General features: G+C 40.5%; 1 protein-coding gene across 1 annotated transcript in view; it reads right to left on the bottom strand.

Annotated features, from left to right (window-relative positions):
• The window catches only part of PRIMPOL (primase and DNA directed polymerase), a 1324073-nt gene that overhangs the window by 423974 nt on the left and 886478 nt on the right, over positions 1–13621 (bottom strand). Inside the window, exon 7 of the mRNA XM_044089849.1 lies at positions 2560–2657. Within this exon, the coding sequence (XP_043945784.1) occupies positions 2560–2657 (98 nt within the window). The remainder of the gene's footprint in view (positions 1–2559; positions 2658–13621) is intronic.

Consider the following 13621-nt stretch of genomic DNA (forward strand, 5'->3'; position numbering starts at 1 on the left):
CGTTCAGCCTATTGTCAGATGTCAAAATAGCCTAAAATTTCTTGATGGTTTCACAAACCGTGGAATGATCAAAAAAGGGTTGTCACATCCACCCATAGAGCAGCAGCTCCCTTTTTTAATACACACGAGGGAGTCACGTCCAGGCAGATCTACGAGCAGAGAAAGGAAGAAGAGGAAAGTCCTTTGATAAACTCTATTGTTGTAGATTAGAAAGGATTTCTAAGCACCACTCTGACATGCGCAATAAAGTGGTCACCAATGCTTTGTACACTCATATTGGAGACAATGCTACTCATAGTTTTAGGTTTATGGTGCTCTCAATGGTTAGGTTAACAATAAGAGAAGGGGATGTAATTAACAGGACAGAAATGGAAGAATCTAAATGGATAATGAATCTCTGAGCGGATTGCCCCCGGGGCTTACTGGTATGGTTCCACTCAAACCGTTCTTGAAAGAATGAAGATTGGTTCATAAATTCTGATGTACATTCACTATAGCATAGCTTGTATTTCTGGTGCTTTGTTAGTAAGTTATGCTATTAGAGTGCTTTCTCTCTTTAAGATTGAAGCTTCAGTGAGATTTATGTCATCAATGGGTGGCGCCTGGGTTTAGTATGTTAATACTAGTGAGACTGATTTCAGAGTAGTTTTTTATAACATGGGTTATTTTCGTTTACTTTCGAGTATTGAATGTGTTATTCATTTTGTTTTCATCAAAATGTCTACTTTGAGTTGACAAGTTCTTTTTAAATGTAAGTGTTTTTTAATTTATATCTTTTTGTCTTTGTTGGAAATGGGGTTTTTGTTTGAGTCTATGTTATCTAAAGGGGCCATGTGATGGTTGTGACTGAATTGCTTGCTTAATTGTTCTAATTATTTCTTAATTGGTTTATTGGGATGCTTTTAAATAGGTTGATTTTAGCATTTGCCAGCAGGATCTGAAGAAGGCACTCCCTGAAAGAGCTTATCCTGTTTTTGTTTTGTTATTAAAGTTCTTAGTTGTTTTTACGTCTATGGGCAGCTGCGGTGATGCAGCGGTAAGCGTTGTCGCCTCACAGCAAGAGGTTCTCCGGTTCGATCCTCGGCTGGAATGCCTTCTGTGTGGAGTCTGCATGTCCTCCCTGTGGTCGTGTGGGTTTCCTCCGGGTGCTCCGGTTTCCTCCCACAACCCAAAGACATGCTGTAGGCGGATTGGACACTCTAAATTGGCCCTAGGTGTGACTGTGTGCACCTTCTGTGGAAGGTTGGGTGCCGGGCTGGCAACTCGACACTGTAAAACTCCACTGCCAATCATGAGCGGACAGGTGATCTGCTGTGGCGACCCCTAACCGGGAAAAAACGAAAGAAGAAAAGAAGAAGTTTTTATGTCTATGGTGTAGTGCTCTCTTTTTTCTGACAAATATTTTACATTACTTTATATATATATATATATATATATATATATATATATATATATAAATACAAAGCTACACAGCTATACAGCAGTTGGAGCCAGGCCACATTCCAAACTAATACATACTGATTAACAGACTGCAGGGCAAATGTACAGCTGGAGCTACTGGCAAGTTAATGCCTCAAAAATGTGGTAACTGTACTGGCAATGAACAGTTTAGTAGTACAAAACATTCATATGAAGTATTAACTATCACTACTATAACAGCAGCCTAAGAGACTGCAATAAACTGAAAATAAACACAAATACACATTGCTTCAGTCACTTTCTGATTTAAATGAATAAATACAAATTTTGCAAAACTGCTTTTTCAGTTAGTTATTTGTATTTTAGGACCGCCAACCAGAAACTAAATTTGGAAATAGGTAATCTAGAGCAACTTTCTGTACCAGATTGACCTCAGCTGGTAGATAAATAGCTGTGTTTCTAGACAACAGAGGATTTGTTACCTGACATTCTGAAAACACATGAAAGCCACAAGTCTATATGATATCACTGCATATCAAGACCAGAGGATAAACAATGTTCCATGAATGGTTAGGAGATGTCTGCCTAATTCACTGCAGTTACTGAATTCACAAGCATACCTCTCAGTCTCTTAGTGCAAGAAATCTGGACAAAACCAAAAATAATGAGACTGGGGTTGGAAGAGACAAATGCCAAAAACAGATTCAGCTTTTAAATACTGCACATATAAGCTTGGAAAGCTACTAGAATAACAGGTTTTGTGTTAGCATGCATTTTCTGAGAGATATGAAGTCAAGCTCAAATGACTGTCATTTAATGACTTCAATCAACTATTTGCCAGATAACCACACATTTTATGAGCAAAAGACCAAAAATATGAGGCAAAAATCTGGGCAGTCAAGAAGTATGTTTAAAAGATAAACATCATCTCAGTCGACCAAGATGTCCTGTAATTGATTACACTTGCAATGCAGCATGACAGAATCACCAACCGAGGGATTAATGGACAGATGTGAAACTGAAACAGGTTGTGCAGTAGTATATGAAAACTTAGAGGGAGAGGTTGGTTAGAAGGACTGAAAAAATAGCACTTAAACTAAAATATAGGTGTCAGACTCTATAACAAAAAATATTACATACCTGAACTGCTTGAACTCAAACTGCAATGTCTGAGTTGGCCTTTACCATCTGCTTCATCTGGACTACAACAAGTTATAATTTTCAACAGGTCTGTGAACCTGCAATGCAAAAATAAAATCACATGCTCTGTATTGGCATGAAGAATAATGCAGGCATTATCTGTACATTACCATCATTATAAAAAAGTGCAGTAACAATTACAAGGTTACAATGTATTTCACGTGCAAAGTAGTCTCATAAGGAGAATACTGCAGAACCTGAAATCTGTTTTTACATACCTTTAACAAAGCATCATTATAACCTGCAACAAGTTTACTTTCATTAACAGAAAAGAAAGCAAACTTTAATAACAGTTTCCATTACCGCCACTGCACAGCGTGTTGTCTTTTTAGTAATTTGCATTTGCTTCAACATTACTTGACTGTTCAATTGTTACTTTCCCTTAAACCTCACTCATCATGTTAAACATTATTGTGCATGTATTATTCCCAAAATTTAATTTATTTCAATGAAATTTGCTCTTTACCTTTTCTAAAGATAACACCTTCAATTTGTTATCTCCTTTACAACATTTGATATTTCCATTACAGTTTGCCTTAGGTTTTAATTTTAGTTTTCTAGTAAATTGTTTTTTTGGCAGCCATTATTATTAAACTTGGTAAGGCCTTACTATTTCAGGTCTTATATTCCAGCTCAAAAGGGTCACCATCTTAGTTGCTACCATTTGTTTCCTTAACATTTCTGTTAAGTACTCTGTTGGGAATTCTGCCAACTTGTTACTCCCTGAAAAAACATGATCCCAATGTCCTTTTGCTTATCCTTCACATCTTTAATATTTACTATCTAATGTAGGAATAATACTCTTAAATTTATTTGGAAGCCCTACAGATTTCTACCCACTGTTCCTTTGTAATTTGTCTTTCTAACCTCTTTTCCAACTTACTTTGACTGACTTTTATAGTTATCATGCAGTATTCTATGACCCCCCACTAACTATCCAAGTTTATCATCTTATCTCAAACCATCTGACATGCTGCCTTGTGGCATAAGGCCCTGAGTACTTAACAAGTGATCCAGGTTTGAATAGAGGCTCTGGTATCTGAAGCATGGCAGGTGGAAGATCTGTGTGCCTATCATTGGGTTAGAACTCTGGTGGAGGTTGGGGATATGTAAAAGGGGAGTTTGTGTATTAAAGTGGGAAGGGTGACATGTCTGAGTCACTGTGGAGGCACAGATGATAGGCTTCATGTCCTCCTTGCAAGTCTGCTCATTGGACACATGTAGGTATGAGAAAGGGAACTACATAAAGTAAAGCCACAAGCAAAAATACCCCTTGGCAACAAAATGATGACTTGAAGTAAATCTAAACTAAACTTGGAAAGATTAAAGGGCTAAGATAAAAGGAAGAAATCTAAACTGGACTAGGAAAGGGAAATGACTCACTAGCTGTTAATAGGGAACTTAACCTTTCGTAGATAACATAGCTTGTGAAGTGTTGGATCTTAATTTTCAGAAATCAGGTACAGAAAAAAATATCATGGGTAAATGCCAACATTAAAAAAGTCAATTTTATAAAGTAGAATGTATAGAATGTCCCAGCCTAATTTTGGGCACACCCATATTTAGAGAGGATGGAGTCCACTTGTCAAGATAAGAGAAGTGAACTTTTGCGGCAGATATTAATTTTAATTGCGACATTATTAATATTTGACTAACAAAAGGCAGTATTTTAACAGTCATAAATGTAACAGTTTGTAACAGCATTTATCAGTCTCTGTTTAGTAATATTTTTTTTTACTGAAAATTTTGCTTTGCTCACATAAGACTGATACCGTTCTTGTTTAGTTAAAGAACAATGACCAGTAAACAGTTAATGTCATGGTATAAATGCTTTTAATGTAACAGAGATTTTAACATAAAAATCAGGAGGCGGTGTTATAAGGAATAAAAAGTGTTATGAGATCTGTCACTTTCGCGTCTTTAATAACAACACCAATACTGTAGATTGTTGCAATGTATAGGCTACCAACATCTATTGTTGATGACCTAAAGAAATTCATACACATCCTTCATGAAACACAGGAAGGAAAATAATGATAGATGTGGAAATGAATTTACCAGATACAGACTAGAATAACTGTAAATAATTTCCTTACGAATGTAGAATCATTATATGAACAAAAACAACTACTGCAGATCATAAACAAACCTAAAATGGAACAGAACATACTGGATATTGTCTGTGTTCTTAAGCAGTCAATTGTGATTTCATGTGAAGTTTTATCACAGTTGATGTGCAATGATAATGGGGATATAAAGGTTAAATTACAGATGGAAAATTCTGCCAAACTGAAATTTAAGCCAATACACAGGATATTAATAACAGACTATACAGAAGTAAAACAGTTGCTATGTAAAACTAACTACAGTGATGCATTCAGTGGAAAGATGGCAGAAGGAATATGTCAAGTTGTGAAAGGGACATTTCTTAAAATGCAAAAAAATATTATCTAAAAAATGTTAACATTTTGATATAGGTACACAAGGTCAGGAGGATATATTTCCATAACAACAAAAATACATACTTAAGTTGAAAGATAAAAATATAAATGAAATGAAATTAGTTTGAACTACAACTTTGCAAACTGAAACAAACAAACAAGACAGACAAATTAAAAATAATGTGAAACAAGATCAGGAAAATTTTGAAGAAAAGTTATATAAAAATATTGAACATAACAGGAAACCATTTTACAGATATACAAGATGTAGCATGAGTAAATAAAGACATGCAAACGGATAAACTGTGTGGATTCTTAAATGTATTTTCAGACTTAACAGAATGATGTTATAGTTACAAAATCCTGTGTAGAAAAGTTTGGCTTCACCAAGGGGCCATTTTGTGGTACCAACATCCAGATAACTTCAGACTTTGAAATTAAATTAAATTATGTTGAAAAGGTACTATGCAAACTGAACCCTAGCAAAGCACAGAGAGAAGGCAGAATTAGTAAAGTACAGTTGTGTACACTTACCACAAATGTAGATGTTCGAGTGTATTCACTGTTGCAGTCATTACATTTGGGTAATCTGCTGGCAGGTTGCCCTCAGTCGGCCTGAATAACAAAGTCTTGGGTCCTGCGTCGGTTTCTCTTCTTCCATGACGTCAGGTTGTCAGGGGTATAAAACATGCAGCCAACGCCATTTTCATCAGTTTTTCTTGCCACAGATGTCAGGTGCCCCCCAAATGGGGAGCAATATATACATATATATGTATATATATATATATATATATATATATATCTATGCATGTAATTTAGAGCACAAAAAATATACCTCCAAATAAAAGCAAATACACCAAAAAGGCTTTTGAGCATAGTAAAAGAAAGAAGAGGTGAGAGAAATAGGGAGCTGGCGGGTGGGTAACCAGGACTGCAACAGTGAATACACTCGAACATCTATATTTACGGTAAGTGTACACAACTGTACTATGTTCTTCATGTTTCAGTGTTGCAGTCATTACATTTGGGTAGAATCCAAAAGCTATGGTTGGGAGGATGGAATTATACAGCATTAGGAGCAGCTATAAGGCCCTGCAGGACAGCAGTGGCAAGGCCTGCTCTGGATTTAGAGAAGAGAGGTAAATGGTAATGTTTGGTGAACATATGAACTGAGCTCCAAGTAGCAGCTTCTAGAATGTATCTGGTAGGAACCCCTCTGAGAAAGGCTGCAGAAGTAGATGCAGACCTGGTGGAATGGGATCTGATCCCCTTGGGGACAGGTTTACCATGGTGCATGTAGCAGAAATGAATACAATGGCTTATCCATTTTGAAATAGTCTGCTTTGAAAAAGCCTTTCCCTCTGCTGCCACTGCAGCAAATACAACCAGTAATTGCTCAGATTTTCTTAGAGATTTTGTCCTGTTTAAGTAGAATCTTAGTTGTCTGTGTACATCCAGTGAATGCAGAATCCACTCCCCCTTGTACTGTGGATTTGGGGAAAAGGTTGGCAGATGAATGGTCTGATTAAGAGCCACACTGGATACTACCTTTGGCATAAAGGATGGCTTGGTCCTGAGGGCCACCCTGTCCAGATAAAAGATAATGAAATGCTCCACTGCCATGAGAGCCTGTAGTTCTGAAATCCTTCTAGCTGAAGTGACTGCTAAAAGAAAAGCTGTCTTCCAAGACAGAAATTTTATGTCTGCAGTAGCAGCTGGTTCAAAAGGAGGTAGGGTGAGTTTTTCCAGCACAAAATTGAGGTCCCATGCAGGAGTTGGTGCTCTCCTGGGAGGTCTCAAATTTTTGGCCCCTCTGAGGTACAGCTTTAGCAGGGGATGAGAAAAGAGAGGAGGCTCTGTGTTGTAATGAGCCAAAATGGCAGAGGCATGGATTTTTATAGAAGAAAATGATAGGCCCTTGTGAAGCATCTCAGTTAAATATTGCAGAATCTGAGGAATATTGAGCATTGCTGTGTTTAATCCTTGTGCTTGGTTCCAGGCACAGAATCTTTTCCATTTATCAGCATAAGATTTTCTAATACTAGGCCTTCTAGCCTACAAAATGACATCCAGCACAGGTTTACTGAGAGATGTAACTGGTGAAATTAGTTGATTAGCCATGCTGCAAGATTCAGAGTTTGGAGCTGAGTGTGCAGAATTTGATAGTTCTGCTGAGATAGTAGATAAGGTGTCTGAGGCAGGTACCATGGAGGAACGTGTGACATATTGCGTAGGAGCGGGTACCAGTGTTGTCGAGGCCAGTCAAAGACATAGACTGAGGTTTTTCCAGCTGAAGGATACAGCATCCACGTTTCAAGCTTTTTTGTGATGAATTCTTGTGCAGAAGTTGTCCAAGTGATAGTTTTGGGGAGATGCAAAAAGATCTATGTCTGAGCTCCCCCATTTTCATGTCAACATGCTGAAGATTTGTGGATCCAGTTTCTATTTGTGTGGGTCCATAAGATTTCTGCTTAGTTCAGCTGCCAGAGTATTCTGCTTTCCTGGCAGGAATTGTGCTTGTAGATGTATTTGGTAAGTTAAGGCTGTGTTCCACAAAGCCATGGCTAGTCTGCAAAGGGGATAGGAATGGGTACCCCCCTGCTTGTTTATATACCACATAACTGTGGTGTTGTCCGTCTTTATCAGTAGTTGTCCTGGATGAAGAATGTCCTTGAAGGCTGTCAGAGCATTCTGTACAGCTAGCATTTCTTTCTGGTTGATATGTAGGTGCATTTGAATTGGGCTCCATTCACCCTGAATGCATCTCCCTGCCAGATGGGCCCCCCCCCCCAAGCATAAACTGATGCATCTGTAGTCAGGGTTTGGGTGGCAGGGGGTGGAATGAATGACCCACCATAGGAACTCCTGTTGCAGGCAAGGAATGATAGGAATCATTGTTTCCAGGCTGTGACAATGTTGACTCCATAAGTTTTTTAGGTACCATTGAAGTTTCCTCATATGCAGTCTTGCATATGGAATTAGTAGAATGCAGGGGGCCATGAACCCCAAAGCCTTCAGAATTTGTCTTGCAGATATAGCTGGGTTTTTGTGGTCACTTTGGTTGTCTGGCGTGAGGTAAGCCATCTGGGCAGTTGTATTCAAGCTTGCACCCAGGAATGTAATTATTTGAGAGGGTACACTTGTGATTTATTTTCGTTTATGGTGTACCCTAGGCAAGTTAAAAGCCTATTTACAAATGCCAGATGCTGTAGAAGACTGTCCTTGTTTTCTGTCTGAATTAGACAATCATCCAGATTAGGGTAAATCTGAATGTTTCTTTGTCTGCAAAATGCAATTACTGGTGCCAGACACTTTGTGAAGACCCTGGGCGCAGTAGATAAGCTAAAGGGCAATGCAAAGAACTGGTAATGCAAACAGACTGCTTTGAAGCGGTGGTATCTTCTGCAACATTCCCTGATTGGGATATGCAGGTAAGCCTCTTTTAAGTCTAGAGTTACCAACCAGGCATCCTTGCCTAGCATAGGCAGTAACTGTTGTAGAGTCAGCATCTTGAATTTTGAAATGTCCAGAAATTTATTTAGAATGGATAAGTCCAGAATTGGACGCCATGATTTGTCTTTTCTGGGTACCAGGAAAAGTCTTGAATAAAAACCTTGTCCCTTTTCCTTTTCTGGTACTGGTTGAATAGCCCCCATATTCATGAGGGACATAACTTGTTTCTGGGGCTCTGCCCACTGATTTGGAGGCAGATCTGGCCATCCGTTTGGAATTGGCAACATGTGGAAATGAAATCTGTATCCCTGGGATACTATATCTAAAACCCATTTGTCCTGGGTTATTAGATGCCAATTTTGTGCATGAAGTGCTAGTTTTCCCCCCAAAGTGGCTGCCAAAAGATAAGTGCTTGGAAGTGCATTGTACATTATCTGCACTTAAAGTTACATTTGGTCGAAAGTTTGTTGTTTAATTTAACTGTTGAGGCTACCCACTAAAGTGAGCTAGCCTGTGTAAGTGATTTATTACTGTTTTTCCTGCATTTTTGTGTACTTTTTAACCTAAAAAACAAAACAAAAAAAAAAAAATATCCTTGTTTTCCTGCCTTTCTCGACTAGTTTAAACCAGTATACAGGCTTTGCTGTATTCTGGACTGTGGTGTAGTTCCTGTGTTGTCCATTGCCTTAGTTGGATAGAAGGAAGTTTCTTTGCTCACCAGTGGGAGTGGGGAGACTTGAGCAGCCTATCTGTCCCTGAAGGAGTGACCTCAGCACAAGAGCTTGTAGTAATTGGTCGTTTTGGACTATTTCCAGCTCTTTTGAAGTTCCCTGTTTAAAATCCGCCCCTGAGCGTTTTTTTTCTGGCAATACTACTCAGAAACAACTCCTCGTGGTCCTGCAGAGTGGTGCTTAGCAGCAGAGAACAGAAAAAAGCGACTACTTTCCTGATCTAAGTATTTTTTGCTGTTTTTACCTGAGAGACCTTCCTTTTCTTACTTTGAACAAGTTTAAACTGCTTTATTACCTGTTTTTTGCATTGTACATTATCTGCACTTAAAGTTACATTTGGTCGACAGTTTGTTGTTTAATTTAACTGTTGAGGCTACCCACTAAAGTGAGCTAGTCTGTGTAAGTGATTTATTACTGTTTTTCCTGCATTTCTGTGTACTTTTTAACCTAAAAAAAAAAAAAAAAAAAAAAATCCTTTTGAAGTTCCCTGTTTAAAATCCGCGTTTGCACGGCTTTGCGCGATTGTGCTCATAGTGCAGCGCCGGTTAAACAGGCTTAAACCATTCCTGGCTCCGCCAAGTCTGCACTTCAATTTTTCCCTTAAGAAAGCTCTACTTTCAACAAAATCAGTCTATTCGCTTTATCATAAGCCTAGCACTTGCTCCTAAAACCTTTCTTTTAAGTGAAGCACCCTTAAACTAACATAAGCACTACATCCACCTACAACCCGTGCTAATACCCACTTCCCTTCAAAGTCCTCTCTCTGACCCAGTTACACATCACCCCCTTATACTATTCTGGCATGTCGAGTGGTATATTACTGACGTCCTCTCCAGTTCAGCTGGTTAATCTGGGAATCCTGAGACAATGTTACAATTGTCTCATGTACACAGACAACCCTCTCCTCCTCCCAACAAACACATGTAAGAGATGCAGCTATATAGCCAAACTGGAGGCTGAGCTCTCTCAACACAGGACTAGCAAGACCAGACAGGAGGAGAAGGTAACCACACACACAACAAACCCAGTCTCACATAAACTAACCACAACTGCAAACCAAACACATAGTAACACAGACATACTCGGAGGCTCTAATAAAAAACTTACCAAAACAACAGAGGCTCCCAAAGCAGACATCTAAGAAAACACCACCTCAAAACTCTGCACAAGCAACACATAGTGCACAAAGTCAGTGTGCCAAACAATCACAGCCCTTAAGGTGAAACACCATGGCTGATACACTTGTAATAGGTGACTCTATAGTCAGACACACTGACGTCCCACTTACCAGGCTGAACAAAGAGAGGGTAACGGTGAGCTGCCTGTCGGCAGCTAGGATCCACCACATAACACATGAACTCAGGTCACTCCAAAGCAAGTACAAATATGACTCCGTCATTGTCCATGCCGGCGTGAATGACCTGAGATGTACCTCCTTGGACTACAAGAAAAGAGACATAGAGGAGCTCTCTGATTATGTAGCCCAGGCCGGTATGACCCTGACCCTGAGCAGCATCTTGCCCTCACCAAGAATGATGCCACAATACAAAGACAAGATGATCAGCTTTAATAATTGGCTCAATTACTGGTGTCATTCTAGGGGGGATCAAATGTCTGTCTGCTTGGGATGACATGCTGGACAAGCCACGCTGCTTCATGAGGGCTTGCACCTGTCACCACTGGGCTTCGGATATTGGCTAAGGCTCTTGCCACCCCCATAGTGCCTTTTTAGGCAAGGCTCAAAAGAAAACCCACCACCTTAGAAAACAATAAAGGAAAAAAACTAAGGGTAATGCTGCTCAACGCCAGAAGTCTAAATCTCAAGATGCAGGCTCTTGAAGCACTCCTCAGTATGGAGAGCATCGATGTCTGTGCAGTAACTGAAACCTGGTTCAAGGCTCCTGAGAGCACCCCAGCCCTACCAGGTTATACCGTATCATGCATTTCGCCTCAAAACCTGGGCCGAACCACAAAAGGAGGGGGAGTGTCCATATTCATTAAAGACACCCACACCTCCAGGTTAGTGGCAATGCACGAAGCATCGGAGACCATCCATGTGCAACTAACCGTAGGCAAAACTGCTATACAACTTGTAGCATGCTACAGACCACCCTCGAAATCTCAGGAACTCCATTCAGCCTTCCTGAAGACACTGGAGGATATGAATGTCTCACCAAATACCATCATATTGGGAGACTTCAACTACCCAAACATAAAATGGGTGCATTACTCAAGCCCCAACACCCTAGCCCAAAGGTTCCCGGAATTCATCAACTCAAATGCAATGGAACAACTAGTCACCTCCCCCACAATGGGAAATAATATACTTGACCTGATCATCACAAACATGGGGACAAAATGCTCAACACCGGAAGTATATCCCTCACTAGTGAGATCAGACCATAAACTAATAACCCTAGATATTCATATCCCACCTCCACCCCCAGCACAAAAGACCACAGTGAGAAACTTCTCAAAAGCCGACTTTACACTCCTTAGGACTGAAATGGTATCCTTCAAGCCCCCTGGGCCAGTGGAAACCACATCCCACACTGGTGAATCCTTCACAAATGCTTTCTACGGGCATCTCCAAGAATGCATGGATCATGCAATCCCAAATAAAACCAAGACCCTTTCCACCAAAGGCAGGCATCCTATCTGGTGGACCCCAGCCATAAACAAACTTTATAACAAGAGAAGGAAGCTACTGCAAGACAGAGCAAAATCCCATAAAGGGAAGGCATACCTGATCAGCACTAGCAAAAAACTACGTTCGCTAATAAAATCATCAAAGGCCAACTTCGAGAGAAAAATCGCTAAGGACACTAAAGATAATCATAAGGCCTTCTTCAGTTATGTTAGAAACCTGGGCGGAAACCCTCAGATATGCGCAGAGTTAGTTCATAACAGCAAAAAATACACTGAACCCACAGATATTGCCAACATACTGGCAGACAGGTTCAGTGCAAATTTCTCCCCTCCCTCTTCCCCAAAAGACGAAATAAATATCTCAGCTGAATGCAACCTCCCTGAAATCTCAGATGTCCAGGTGAGAGCTGCCCTCAGCAAAGCTAAAAATACAGCATCCATGGGACGTGACGGTGTCCCGGGTTGCATGCTACATGAACTCCTAGAGGAGCTAAACCCGCACATAAGAATGCTGTTTAATCTTAGCCTAGCTACAGGATACGTCCCTGAACACTGGCGCACAGCTACAGTGGTCCCACTCCACAAAGGTGGCACCTCTACAGACCCTGGAAACTACCACCCCATAAGCTTGACCAGCCTGGTCTGAAAAGCTATGGAAAGGATCATTATGGAACTCATAAATAACGACATCGGGGACCTACAGACAATTGACCCTACCCAGTTCGGCTTTGTAAAAGGCAGATCCTGTCTTTTAAACCTGGTGGACTTTTTTGAAACAGTCACTAGAGCCATTGATGAAGGCAAAGCAGTTCATACAGCCTACCTGGATCTGGCAAAAGCCTTCGACACAATACCCCTCTCAGGCATCATAGACAAGCTCAACAGCTTAAATGTAAACCCGTTTGTAACAAGATGGGTTGCAAACTGGCTAAAGGACAGAACCCACAAAGTCAGAATAGCTGGAGCTATGTCAGACTCTAAGCCAGTTACAAGTGGAGTCCCACAGGGCTCTGTCTTGGGACCCCTCTTGTTCGGCATTTATTTCTCAGATGTGCAGGCAAACATACGGGGGTTGTGGCTGGCAAAGTTTGCAGACGACTGCAAACTAGGCGCCATAGTCGACACACCAGCTGACACATGCATCCTCCAGAAGGGCCTCACAGAAACAGACGACTGGTGCCAGAGTCATGGCCTTAAACTAAATGCCAAAAAATGTATAGTCATCCCCTTTGGAAAAAACAAAGTACCCACAAATTACCACATAGGTGGTAATCCATTAAGTACAGAAAAAGTATTCAGAGATCTGGGGACCCAAGTTGACAGTGACCTCTCATTTGACACCCACGTCGCCAAAGTGGTTAGAAAGACCTTCTACCTTGCCCACCTTATCATGAAGGGATTCACATCCAGATCAAAGGATGTCATTGTACCCTTATATTCCTCCCTTATCAGGCCTATGATTGAGTACAATGCCCCATTTGGTATGTACCTCACCCGGCACCTGCAGCAGCTGGAGAGACCCCAAAAGTACCTTACCAAGAGGATCAAGGGTCTCCAGCATATGTCATATGCTGCCAGACTGAAAAAGCTCCAGCTCTATTCAGTAGCATACTGCCTGCTCAGAGGTGATCTGTGCCTTATGTACAAGGCCATGTCCAATTCAGAATTAATGGACATGCTCCACCTCAAAAAATCCAAATCCATCAGAGCCACGAGGGCTAAAGATCT

This window comes from Protopterus annectens, chromosome 12.part0 (assembly GCF_019279795.1).
Source record: "Protopterus annectens isolate FY-2018-M chromosome 12.part0, PAN1.0, whole genome shotgun sequence".
NCBI classification, from domain to species: Eukaryota; Metazoa; Chordata; order Ceratodontiformes; family Protopteridae; genus Protopterus; species Protopterus annectens.